Source organism: Oryx dammah, unplaced genomic scaffold (genome assembly GCF_014754425.2).
Source record: "Oryx dammah isolate SB20612 unplaced genomic scaffold, SCBI_Odam_1.1 HiC_scaffold_5, whole genome shotgun sequence".
Classification (NCBI taxonomy): Eukaryota; Metazoa; Chordata; class Mammalia; order Artiodactyla; family Bovidae; genus Oryx; species Oryx dammah.
Window position 1 is genome coordinate 97,559,132 of NW_024070189.1, and position 13,410 is coordinate 97,572,541.

The window sequence follows — 13,410 nt, forward strand, 5'->3', positions numbered from 1 at the left end:
AGGGAGCTGGGACAGGAGGCAGCATCCTCTTTCACACACAGGGACTGGTGCCACTGAACTGAGTAGATCCCTCAACAACTGGGGCAGGGCAGCGGGTAGCAATCTGGTTGGAGAGCCAGCAGGCAGGAGGGGGAGATGAGGTCGCTGGGGGAGCTGGCCAGTCCCCGGGTCCTCCAGATCCAACACCAAGTCACACCTGCTCTCGGACCTTTGGGCGACAGCGACTCAGTCCACAAACGTGGCACCCTAAGGCCATCCTGAACCCAAACTCTCTGGCATCCCCTCCAGTTGGGGGACCCCCATTCCTGGCTCTCTTCTGGCCAGATAAAAGGAAAAGCGCTCCGTGAGACCCCTCCCGTCAAACAAAGGAAATTCCCAGTCACTTGGCTCTGGCAGGGGGGCCAAGTGTATCAGGGGCAAGGTCACGCTAGTACAGGGAAATCTGGCCGGAGACCTGAAACTTATTTTAGGTTCTTTGAAATTACACAACCTACGGGCTCCAGCAGCCCGGGGAGAAGTTTCACAAGCTGTGATTTTCGCAGGAAGCACACTGTCTTATATGTTGCCCTGTTCCTTGGTCTAGTGTCCCACAAGAGCACCCAACTTTGGTGCCTTTTTAAGAAAATATTTGGCTGCACTGGGTCTTAGTTGAGGCCTGCGAACTCTTTGTTGTGGCATGTGGGATCTAGTTCCCTGACCAGGGATCGAACCTGGGCCCTCTGCATTGGGAGCTCGGAGTCTTAGCCACTGGACCACCAGGGAAGTCCTTCTAAAATCACTTGGCCCTTCAGGCAGTATGGACATCACATGCCTCCAAGAGGACTCATTCTAGGAAATGAATTGGAGTGCATTTTGCCAAAGGAACACATGTCTTCCTGAGACAGTTGCTGACTGAAACGTTACTGTTTCTGCTTTTAAAACGCACACAGGTGAATTAGAAACACCTGTCGTTTGAATTGACTGTTTACTCTGAGGGAGAGGGCAGTGAATGAGGGTAAGGCTGAGAGTGGATAAGGTCACCCCCATGTCTATAAGTGGTGCTACTGGTAAAGAATGTCTGCCAGTGCAGGAGACGAAAGAGACCTGCGTCAGGAATATCCCCTGGAGAAGGAAATGACACCCCACTCCAGGATTCTTGCCTGAAAATTCCATGGGCAGAGAAGCCTGGAGGGCTGCAAAGAGTCAGACATGAGCAATTGAGCACTTGTCTACAAGGGCCTGAGAAATCTCCCCCCAACTGTTATTTCAATTTTCCCTGAGGTGTTTGTGGAGGCGCGGAATGGCCTTTCATAATCCTTAGACCCTTGTTCCTTATTAATCTTATCATGTCCTAAATCTAATTTAAACCCGTGGCAGTCTCTTTTTTAACTTTTATTTTTGGCTTTGCCACACAGCATGTGGGATCTTAGTTCCCCAACCAAGGATTGAACCCTGAGCCCCCGGCACTGGAAGCTCGGCATCTTAGCGACTGGACCACCGGGGAAGTCCCACAGCACCCAACTTCGGAAGCACAGCAATGCCGGGCCACAACTATGGAGGTCTGTCACCTGAGCTCCACGCCCTTCCTCGATACACTGGTTTCCTGCCCTTTCACAGCTGACACCCGGCCTTCTACTCAGGGACCTTATCAGGTCTACAGGATGTGGGTGGCCATTGGACTGAACTGGGCTTCAGTCAAAGCCCATTCTCTTATTTGCAGGAAGGAGTTAAGCTTACTGATTTATTTTTGCCACAAGTAGTGACACAACCGGAAATAACATGTTTTTGGATGAACAGAAAACAAGCTAGCCCTGTTCTCACCTTTCTGACACAGTTCTATCATCTGGTATCTTTCCTTCTGGCCGCCTTCCCCATCATCAGTGGAGACACATACGTGTGCACTTAACTAATGTGTTGCATATGTGCTCAGTGGCTAAGCTGTGTCTGACTCTTGTGACCCCATGGACTGTAGCCCTCCAGGCTCCTCTGTCTGTGGAATTCTCCAGGCAAGAATACTGGAGAGGGTTGCCATTTCCTCCTCCAGGAGATCTTCCCAACCGAGGATCAAACCCGAGTCTCCTGCATTGGCAGGCAGATTCCTTTACCACTGAGCCACCTGGGAAGCCTAACTAACGTGCTGAGGGTGGATACAAAAGAGAGATTTTAATAGAATAGGCCCTGGTGTATGTGACTGGCACTCAGCTTTCAACGTTGTTGGCAACAGAGTTCCCTGGTTGCCTAGTGGTTAGGATTCCCGTCTTCCACTGCTGTGGCCTGGTTGTCAGGGAACTGAGATCCCAAATTTGGCATGGAATGGCCCAAACCCAAAAACACCTGTTGGCAAAACCTAAACAAGCCCGTGTGGGTGCAGACTGGAAGAGAGAAACGTAGGTGGTCAGGCGAATGGGTTGAAGTGGTTCCCAGTACTCAGGTCAGAAAGAAACCAGAGAATTAACCAAGGATGACAATACTCACTCAGGAATTAAGGAGCTGAGGGACTTCCCTGGTGGTCCAGTGGCTAGGATTCCGAGCTCCCAATACAGCGGGCCCAGGTTCAATCCCTGGTTGGGGAACTAGACCCCACATGCTGTTAATAAGAGTTCGCATGTCACAACTAAATAGATTCCGCATGCTGTGACTAAGACTCGGGGCAGTCAAATAAATAAATAAATATTAAAAAACAATAAGTTAAAGAGTTTATAAAATCATCTATGGAAGACAGAAGATGACTGAAACAAGGACTCTTAAGCAGAGGCATCCTGAAATGACTTCACTTTTTTGAAAGAGATGTGAGGACGTCAATCACAAACAGCACAAATTCATTCCTGCTGAATATGAATTAAGGTCGCACATGCGTAACGTATGCCTAGCCTTCTAAGTAATTCCAAGGGTAAATGGATTCCATTGTTTTGACTTTATGCCTTAACTTTATCATCTAACCACTGCACAAAATGCTCCTCCACTATGTATGAAAACAAAATCCAGACCAATGGTATGATGAAAAACATAAAAAAAATTATGGTAGTTGAATTAGCTGGAGAATCTGTTTGCTGTCCCCCACAAAACACAAACAGGACTACCCTGGTGGCACAGTAGATAAGACTCCACCTGCAATGCAGGAGACACAGGCTCCATCCCTGGTCCAGGATGATCCCAACAGGTCTCAGGGTAACCAATTCCATGCTCCGCAACCACTGAGCCCATGTGCCACAGCTACTGAAGTCTGCTCATCCTAGAGCCCAGGCTCCACCACAAGAGAAGCCTCCTGCAATGAGACACCCAAGCACCACATGAAGAGTAGCTCCTGCTCACCACAACTAGAGAAAGCCCAAGTGCAGCAAGGAAGACCCATCGTAGCCACACACACACAAATCCCAAACAATCAAAAAACAACAAAACAACCCCAACCCCAACAACTTATCTAGTAGGCCTTTTTCTGTTTATCACTTTCCGTTTGTTCATAATACAGTTGAACCTTGGCCTGACTACAGCGTGTTAGGTGTAGGTCAGAAAATCTGGCTCTAAGACTTGTTCAGGCAGTATCTCATGAATCTCTCAACTAAACTGGGGGAAAACACACCCAATGTAATGAATATAGACCCAGGCCTTGGACGCATCTATTTCCACATGCTGCTGAGGGGAGAGAGAGAGAGAGAGTAAAAGAAGTTCAGAGCCCTTGAGAAATGGCTCAGAGTTGGGGCTGGGTGTTCAGATCTTCAGTTGCCAGGTAATAAGGCTGACTGAGAATTTCTCCAGAATCTACGAGACTTCTAAAGCCAGGCCTACTCCATTTGTTTGGGAGGCAAGAGACAAATCCTCTCTGCTCTGTGGGAAGAGGCAGAGAGCAAGTCGACAGGTCAGAGTGAAGCCGAGCCCTACAGGTACAACCAGAGAGTCTAGACTTCCAGTCCAGAGTTGGCTTTCCAACTGGAATTCTTCTGAGCAAAAGCTTTATTGTCCAAGTATAATTAATAATAAGACCCTGTTGCCCTCTTCTGTCCTGTTTATGTCTCACTTCTAAAATAGTGGGTGCATTCTTTTCCAGTTTATAGCAAAGATAAAGAACCCTGGACTCAGAACTCAGAGATAAGACCTAGTGTTAATAATTCTACACACCAGCTGTGTGACCTTGGAAAAATCATTTTGTTTCCATTAAAAAAATAATGACCTTGGGGAAAGAAAGAACTGTCTTTAGGGATTTCCCTGGTGGTCCAGTGGTTAAGAATCCACCTGCCAAAGCAGGGGACATGGGTTTGATCCCTGGTCCGGGAAGACCTTACCTGCTGTGGAGCGACTACTCCTGAGTGCTACAATTACTGAAGCCTGCTCACCTAGAGCCTGTGCCCCTCAACAACAGAAGCCACCGCAGCAAGAAGTCCAATGCACCGCAACGAAGAGCAGTCACTGCTCACCCCAACTAGAGAAAGCCTGAGCAAAGCACCGAAGATCTAGCTCAGCCAAAAATAAGTAAATCTTAAAATATAACACAAATAAAAAACAATGACCAGCAGGTTGACTTTAGACTCTCCTGATTCTATAAACAGATTAGTAAAGTAACAGGGCAGTAGCTTTGCAGGAATGAAAGTACTAGATAATGACCATGCAACCATTTTTAAATGCCAGGAGCTGAAACAGGCTGATTGAAACCCGATCTCCTGCCATCTGGGAACTATGAATCCCTTGAACTATTAGCTCCTTACATCTCCTGGCTTTAAAATTAAATCTTATTCCACAGGGTCATTCTACACTTTATTTATTTATTTATACCCCGCCTTGTTCCAGAAAGGATTTAACTGGGCATATTCTATAGTTAGTCATAAGTAGAATGACTCCTTGATTTAAAAAGGAGAGAAAGCAGGGAGTGATCCAATGGCCCCACCCAAGCACACAGACATCAAAACTCTTCAACCCCACGCTAGTTGGAGAAGCCCATTTGTAGACAAACCACCCACCAACCACTGAGAATTGCTAGTTTAGCACACCCTGGCCTTCCAGATCTCTACCTCCTTAGAGGCTGCCTCTTCCCTTTTAACCACCAAGTAGAGAAGAGATCTAATGGAAGTACTTCCTCCTGAAAGTAGTGCCAAGACTCGCTGAACAACCTTAGCTTTTCTGGTTTTTATAGACCTTTACTTGAAAGGTCTTTTACTCTGTCTCCCGCCTTCTCATCTGTGAGATGAGAGCCATGTCCGCCTTTTGTCACAGGGATGAATAAGCACATCTGTGAAAGCACCTTGGAAAAGATGCACAAAAGGCTGTGACCTCCCAGATTGAAGCCAAACATCACCATGGCTCGGCCTGGCACATCCACCCCACTCCGCGCAAGTCGAGGTCAGGCCATCAAAAGTGTTGCGAGCTTTGCTGCAGTGGGTCAGCAGGAATCCAGCAGGCCAACAGTAGGAACCAGCACGTGTGCCTGGCCATGCCACTCCTCAGATCTGAGTGTGTTCATTGAAGCCCACAGTCAGGGAAGAGGAAGGAAGAGGAGCTGGGGAGACCAGAACACCCTGAAACACTGGAGCAGGAAGCCAGGTCATGCCTCTCTTGAGGAAGTAGAGGGTTGGGGCCAGACTAAGGAGTGAAGCCAGGTTCTAGGGTTCGTGCTTTGAGGTAGAAAACAAGCAGAAGGGGGGGTGGGGTGGGGTTAAGTATCAGCAAGTAGGGGATATTATGGGGAGACAAATGGGGAGATAAGGATGTGTGAGGTCTTGCCAGAGGGGGAGGATCTTCACAGGGAAAATGGGGGTTTTCAAATGGGACATGGGAGGGGGCTAGAGCTTAGATCTCCACAGGAAAAGAGTGAGGTGGAAGTGTCTCCACACAGGGGAGAGGGGATTGGTGGGGGAGGCTGGGTGGCTGGAATGGTAGTCTGTCCATACAGAAATAGAGAAGATGGGGGGTTTCTTGCTACAAGGAAGATGGGGAGGCTGAGGGTCTCTGCAGGTTAAAGAACTGAGGCTGAGGTCTCTACACAGAAAACAGGTGCTCAGGAGGAACGCCCAGGAGAAAGAGGAGGATGAAGTGGTCTCCATTAGGGGAAAAGAGGAGTAACCATGGGGGTGGGGTGCGATGGGTAGTCTCCAGGGGGCGGGGTTGGGCTGGTGGGCGGGCTTTGGTTCAAGGGAGATCGCGGTTGGGGGAGGGGGAGACGGAGTGTGTTCGGCAGGGTTGGCCTCGGGGTTGTCTGCAAAGGGAGGTCGGGGTTAACTCAGGGGAGTGGGGTCTCCACAAGGGCCCAATCTCACCGTCTGCCAGGGCCTCACTGCACTCAAAGCTGATCTCGAACCGGAAAGGGCTGTGGAAAGGGCTCGGATTCTCCAGCACCGCCACGTTCAATACTGACACTTTAGCCATCGCCTCGTCGGGTCACGGCTGAGGCCAGAGCTGGGGCCGAGCCCGCGGCTGGGTCCTTTCGGGTCAGCGGCGAAGCTCTACCCAAATCCGCTCCCGCCTCCTCTGACCGCGATATGAAGTGCGTATCGAGTCCGCGCGCCTCCTTCAAATAGCCGGCTCTCACCCTACGGCCAATCACCGTCAACGCTCCACGACTGCGCGAGTGCTTCCTCAGCCAATCCTGGAGCGCCGGTCGGCGCGCGCCGAGACTCCCGAGACCAATCCGTGGAGCTCCACCTCAGGGATGAGCGGGGGAGGCGGGACCGTCTCTAGGCTTCTTTGGTGTCCGCGGGGAACCAATCCCCAGAGTCTCCGACTCGGGTGTCCAGAGAGGGGTCAGAGCGCCTGGCTCTTCTTGGCCAATCCCGAGGGTCCCCGCACCAGCGTGGTCCGCGATTAGCCCCGCCTTTCCGGGAGACACTTCCAGCTGGGGGCAGCGCAGTCAACCGCCGAGTGGTGGCGCACAGCGCTCGCTTAAGCGGGAAGGAAGGGAGGTGCTGGACTTGCAGTGATTGGCAGGCAGAGATGGGGCGGAGATAAAGCAGGTTTTCTGAGAGGTGATTGGCTGAATTGGCTGCGGGGGGCGGGAGAAGAGAAGACGGGGCCGGGGATTCGTGGAAGTGGAGCGGAAGTCGGCAGCTGACGCGGTCGAGCAGAGTGTGAAGAGAAAGGAGCAGCGTTTGCGGCATCGGCGTCTGTCAGCAGGTGAGCGTTGCCGGAAGTTTCTCTAAGGGGCTCCTGACCCCGCAGGCCCGGCAGGCTGGGCGTCCGTTGTGAACGTTGTGAACGTTTAACTCACCCTTGAGCGGAGACGGTGCCGCGCTAACGCGGCGCTCTGGGGCCCGGGACCCGGTAGTCGGGCCTGGTTCGAATCGAGTTCTTACTTGAGAGCCTCTGGGGAGGTTTCAGGTGGACGGCGCTGAATGGGATTTCGAATCCGGCCTCTGCCACGCACCACCCGAGGCCTCATTTCCCTGCTCATTGAACGGGCTCATGAAAATTTACTGGCCTGACTTATGACTGCATAATACATCTAGAAACTTCTTTCGACTCCCAGGCGTAGGCGGGACCACCGTCGCCCCCTGTCTGGAAGACTCGAGGGGCCCCCGCATTCCCTCAGTCCGCTTCCACCGGCGGCAACAAACCTAATCTTACACTTTTCTATAGTAACCACGTTAAATATATATATATATATATATATTAAACTTAATGTAGTATAGCCACAATATCATTTCAACATGTGATCGGTATTAAAAAAAAACCACACGAACCTGAGGTATCTTTTATTTTGTTACTTAGTACTAACGGTTTTGAAAACCTGTGTGTTTTACATGTTACACCACATCTGTGATCCGGACGCTAGGTTTTCACCGGAAATAGTTGAGGTTTCATAAAATTTACTGTTGAAATGGAGATTCACATGCCCAAGTGTTTCCCAACATACGTTAAAATTTCCCATGAACTCAATCTCATGTCGGTGATAAATTGAAATATTAATTGATGAAAGTTAAGCGACGTGGAATGTTCTGTTTCACAGTGGCACTAGCCACATTGAAGTGCTTGTCATCCCCTCTGGCTTCCGATATTGGATAGCCAAAACCAACTTCAGCCAAACTGACCTTTTTGTTTCATAAAATCTGACATGACACCCCCACCTCTTTTCTGGTGCCTCTTTGTTATTCAAGTCTCTACTCAAATTTCTTCGGAGAATCCAAGAGCCCCCTGGACAACATTCAAATTCGTAGAACATAAGCCTGAACGGTACATTTCAAGCCACTAGTATTTCTTATCCATCCTCCTCTGTGGCCTCGTGATGCTCAGAATATTTTCTTTTCTTTTTTTTTGTATCTCCATCTCAAATTAAGTAGGATTGAAAGGATTCTTCCCCTCATTGAAACGATTTGGCTGCAAGAAAATTCCCATTATGATTGACTCTGGGTTCTTGGCAGTCATTGGGCATCCTTAGGAATTTTTGTGACTTGAGAAGGTCAAATTTTCAAATTATTTCCAAATGTAATTCAGTTGCTTATGCATATGAACTTTGATGAAGTTGTTATATTTTGTTTTCTAGATATTAAACATTTTATTCATTACAACTTTGTAGTTTTCTTTCTGCATTGTGGAACTTTTTTTCCTTTATTCTCAGCCCCAACCTTTTCATAGCCCCTGAAAAGTTCATCAGTCACAAGTATTATGTCTCTGTCTATAATGCCTTCTCCCTACAGCTGGCTGAATAATCTTCAGTTGTAAACCAGATCATGTCATTACTCTGCTTAAAACCTTCAAAGGCTTATCATACTTAGGATGGAACTTAAGATCTTCACTGTGGCTTAGGAGGCCCTGCACAGTGGCCTCAACTGACCTCATCTGCCATTCTCCCTCTTGTCACCACTCCCAAGCCCTGCTGGCTTTATTTCCTGTCTTTCAACACACCAAACTTGATTCCTGCTGCCTGGCTTTGCAGTTGCTGTTCCCTCTGCCCGGAACATGCTTCCTTTAGCTAATTGCTTGGCTGTCTCATTCTCATCATTTATGGTTCACCCGAGATGTCTCTCCAGAAGCAGCCTTCTTGGACCACCCTAGTTAAAGTAGACCTTCGTTTATCACAAAAGCCTGCTTATTAGGAACACTTATTAGAATCTGTAGATAAGTGTTTTTTTTTTGGCTCCGCTGCATGGCTTGCGGAATCTCAGTTCCCTGACTGGGGATTGAACCTGGGCCACAGCAGTGAAAGCCTCAAATGCTAACCGCTAGAACACCAGGGAACTCTTGTCGTCCCTCAGTAGACTGAAAGCTGGTTGAGGACAGTGATCCCACCCGTCTCATACAGACCTCTCAGGAACTCACATGTAGAAAGTTTTCAGTAGATTGTTTTTAAAAAAGAATAAATCCTTATAAAGGGCTTACACGGTACCTGGAATGTGAAAACTACTTCATAAACAAGAAACATTGGCAGTGCATAGTCATCATTTTTCTTACGTAGTATTTCAGGTGTACTCACTCAGAAGAAATGCTATAACAAAGTACATTTTTACTCCTTACCCACCTTAAGAAGTAAAACATTAGTGATGCAATTGGAAGGCCTTATATATCCCTGCTTCAAACCTATTCCTTCCCTTTTTTCAGATGTAACTACAATCTTGGATTTAGTGTTTATCTTTCTGTACATGTTTGTACATCTTTAATAGGTGTCTTCAAACTATATATAGTATTGTATGTCACATTCTCCAACTTTATGGAAATGCTGCTGCTGCAAAGTCTGGAGGAAACCAGGCAGAAGCTTCCACAAGTCCTTTCCTGGTGAAGTCACAAAGGACTCCCTGAGTACCTACAGCAGAGTTGTGACAATACGTGTGAAATGTCTATCAGGAAACCTCAGTACCCAGGGTAGTTGGGGCAGGAGGAAGCTGATAAAGTTTCAAACTTCCAGACTCCAGAAGGAAAGCAGGTGTTGGACCCAAATCACATTGTTCGTACAGTTTAGGTACCGCGAGCCACTTGTGTCATTTAGGGAATGGTGGGAACTCTCCATTCACTTCAGTCACTTCAATCTTGTCCGACTCTTTGCGACACTATGGACTGTAGCCCCCCAGGCTCCTCTGTCCACGGGATTCCCCAGGCAAGAATATTAGAGTGGGTTGCCATGCCTGCCTCCAAGGGATCTTCCTGACCCAGGGATCAAACCTGCGTCTCCTGCATTGGCGGGCGGGCGGGGTTCTTTACCACTAGCGCCACCTGGGAAGCCCTACAGAAGTGATACCTGTGCACAAAAGAGTTAACTATATCAGGCCTGAGACCACTGTCCTTAGAAAGGCCTATTTGCAAGGTTGGCCCTGGCTGGTGTATAGGAACTTGGATTTCAGGAGAGTTCCCACCATTCCCTGGGTACTGAGCTTGCCTGGTAGACATTTCACACGTGTTGTCACAACTCTGCTGTAGGAATTCAGGAAGTCCCATGTGACTTCACCAGGAAAGAACTTGTGGAAGCTTGTGCCTGGTTTTCTCCAGACTTTGCCCCGTGCACCTTTTCTCTTGGCTGATTTTGCTTTGTGTCCTTTCACAGTAAGAAATCATACCCTGGGAAATTCCCTGGCAGTCCAGTCATTAGGACTCCGTGGTTCTGTGGCAGAGGGCATGGTTTCAGTTCCTGGTCAGGGAACAAAGATCCCACACGCTGCATGGTGCAGCCAAAAACAAAAACCCGAACAAAATCATACCTTGAGTAGGCTAGATGCTAAATTCTATGAATCCTCCTCATGAATCATAGAAGCTAGGGGTTATCTTGGATCCCCAATGCAGTGTCATACCAGACATACCCCATCAGGGCTGGCATTAAGGGGAGGAAAAGCAAGGGCACAACATGTAAGGAGACACATACCCTCCAAGTCACACAAGTGCCAACCTGTACTTGCATAACTCTGAAGGCAAGTACCTCCTACAATTTTGTCTAGACACCTAGCTTGCCTCTGGTGCCAGGCCTACCTTCTGAAACTTGCTTTTTTTTGGTCACACATAATACTTTTAAGATGTATTTGTGACACATGTATAGCTCCAGTCATTTATTTTCCCTGCTGTATAGCTGTGCTGTGTGATGGAGTAGCCATTAGCCATGTGTGGCTTTTTTTTTTTTTTTTCAGTTAATCCAAATTAAATGAAAAACTTAACTCCCTGGTTACTTAGCCACACTTCATATGTTTAAGAGACACCATGGCTTGTGGCTGCCACATTAGACAACTCCAATAAAGAATGCTTGCGTGATCACAGAAAGTTTTGTTGGACAGAATTTACTTATCCATCCACCTCTTGCTTGTTATTTAAGTTGTTTCCACTTTTCTGTTTTTTCCTTAAATTAAAAAAAATTTACTTATGTTTGGCTGTGCTGGGTCACATTGCTGTGCTGGCTTTTCTCTAGCTGTGACAAGCAGGGGCTACCCTCTGGTTGCGATGCATGGGCTTCTTACCGCAGTGGCTTCTCTTATTGCAGAGCACAGGCTCTAGGGTTCACAGGCTTCAGTAGTTTTGGCTCCTGGGCTCTAAAGCACAGGCTCAATATTTGTGGCACATGGACTTAGTTGCTTCTCTTCATGTGGGGTCTTCCCGGATCAGGGATCTAACCCATGTCTCCTCCACTGGCAAGTGGATTCTTTACCACAGAGCCACCAGGGAAGCCCAGTTTCCAGTCTTCTGTCTTACAAACAGCACTGTAGTGTTCATTGTTGTGCTTGGCTCTTGGTGTACATGTGCAGCAGTTTCCCTGGGATGCATACTTAGGTGATGATTTGCTGAGGTTTGGGAATATTCACCTTGACTAGATATTGCAAGTGTGTTCTTCAAAATGATGGAGCCACTTCTCACTCCTGCCAACAAAGTTGCTGTTGCTGTGTCCTTATTACACTTGCTGTTGTCAGACTTTTACATACTTGTCCTTATGATGGGTGTGAATTACTGGTTTCAGTTTGCATTACCCTGATTAACAAAGGAAACTGAACTTTTTTCATGTTTGTTTGACCATTTGCTTTCGTGAATTGCCTGTTCATATCTTTGTCCATTTTCCTGCTGGATTGTCTTCATTTTACTGAGTGCAGGACTTCTTATAAGTGAGGTGTGTGTTTTTGTTTGTATGGTGTCTTTTTCATTTCTTTTTTAAATGTTTATTTGGCTGCACTGGGTCTTAGTTCTCTCTAGTCGTGGTGTGTAGGCTTAGTTGTTCTGAGGCATGTGGAATATTAGTTCCCCAGTAGTGAGTGAAGTCTCTCAGTCGTGTCTGACTCTCTGCGACCCCATGGACTGTAGCCTACTAGGCTCCTCAGTCCATGGAATTTTCCAGGCAAGAGTACTGGAGTACGTTGCCATTTCCTTTTCCAATTAGTTCCCCAACTGGGGATCAAACCCAAATCCCCTGCATCGCAAGGCAGATTCTTAACCCCTGGACTGCCAGAGAAGTTGCACTGTGGTGTCTACTGATGTTCAGAATGAATTATTATTACTGTCACCATCATAATTATTTTAATGTCATCAGAATTATAAATCTACTTACAGTTTGTGTTTTTTGTGTCTTGCTTAAGAAATCTTACACTGAGGTCAATAAAATATTTTACTGTATTTCTTCTGGAAGTTATATTTTTCATATTTAGGTTAAAAAAATCAAACTGGAATTTATTTTTGTTTATGATGTGAGGTAGGTTTAATTTTTTTCAGATGGATAACCAGTTGTTCCAGCTTCAGCTCCATTTATTGAGCAGACCAGTGGTTCTCAAAATATAGCCCCTTGGGGGTTCCTAAGAACCTTTTTACCATGAGGTAAACTGTTTTCATAATATTCTAAAGCATTATTTGCCTTTTTCATTTGTGCTGCGTTGTTTGTGTACTGTTGGTACAAAAGCAACAGTAAAACTGCTGGCCTCTTCCGGAATCAGTGCAGTGTCACTGTATTATGTCGTGCTCGTCATTGTATTCCTCACCACCTCACACACGCTCAGTGCTGAAACAGTTTCACTGAAGAATGTCCTTGAAGGAGCAGTGAAAGTAGTAATTGTGTTAAAGCTTAGCCCTACAGCAGGTCTTCCTAACATTCTGGGTGGTGAAATGGGACATTTGCATAGAGCACTTCTGTTGCATGCTGGAGAATGACGGTAAGGAGGTAATGCACTTGTCCAGTGTGAGTGGAGGTGGAACAGCCTACTTTTTTCATGAACACCATTTTTACTGAATAATCACTAATTATTAATTATTCAGATTAGGATATTGGCCATGTATTTTCTCAGAAATGAATGAAGTGAGTTGTCACTAGGAGGAAGATTGACAGTGTGTTGTCAGTGATAATATTTGAGCTTTTAAGCAAAACAGACATTTGGGAAGCTTTTATTCATCACCGTGAGCCTGATAACTTATATATATATATGGCTGCTTTGGGTCTTAGTTGGGGCACATGGGATATTCAGTCTTCATTGTGGCATGTAGGATCTTTAGTTGCGGCAGGTGGGATCTAGTTCCCTGACCAGAGACTGAACCCAGGCTCTCTATTTGGAGCACCAGGGA

The 13,410-nt window shown here is 47.0% G+C and overlaps 1 protein-coding gene and 1 non-coding gene across 2 annotated transcripts in view; both read right to left on the reverse strand.

Moving 5' to 3' along the window:
* ASF1B (anti-silencing function 1B histone chaperone) overlaps positions 1–6,582 on the reverse strand; it is a 12,071-nt gene extending 5,489 nt beyond the window's left edge. The window contains exon 1 of the mRNA XM_040240915.1: positions 6,225–6,582. Coding sequence (XP_040096849.1) covers positions 6,225–6,333 — 109 coding nt within the window. The 5' untranslated portion in view covers positions 6,334–6,582. The remainder of the gene's footprint in view (positions 1–6,224) is intronic.
* Positions 690–762, reverse strand: TRNAG-CCC. Its single transcript has one exon. It is a non-coding gene; the product is annotated as a tRNA-Gly (tRNA).
* Positions 6,583–13,410: the final 6,828 nt, after the last annotated feature.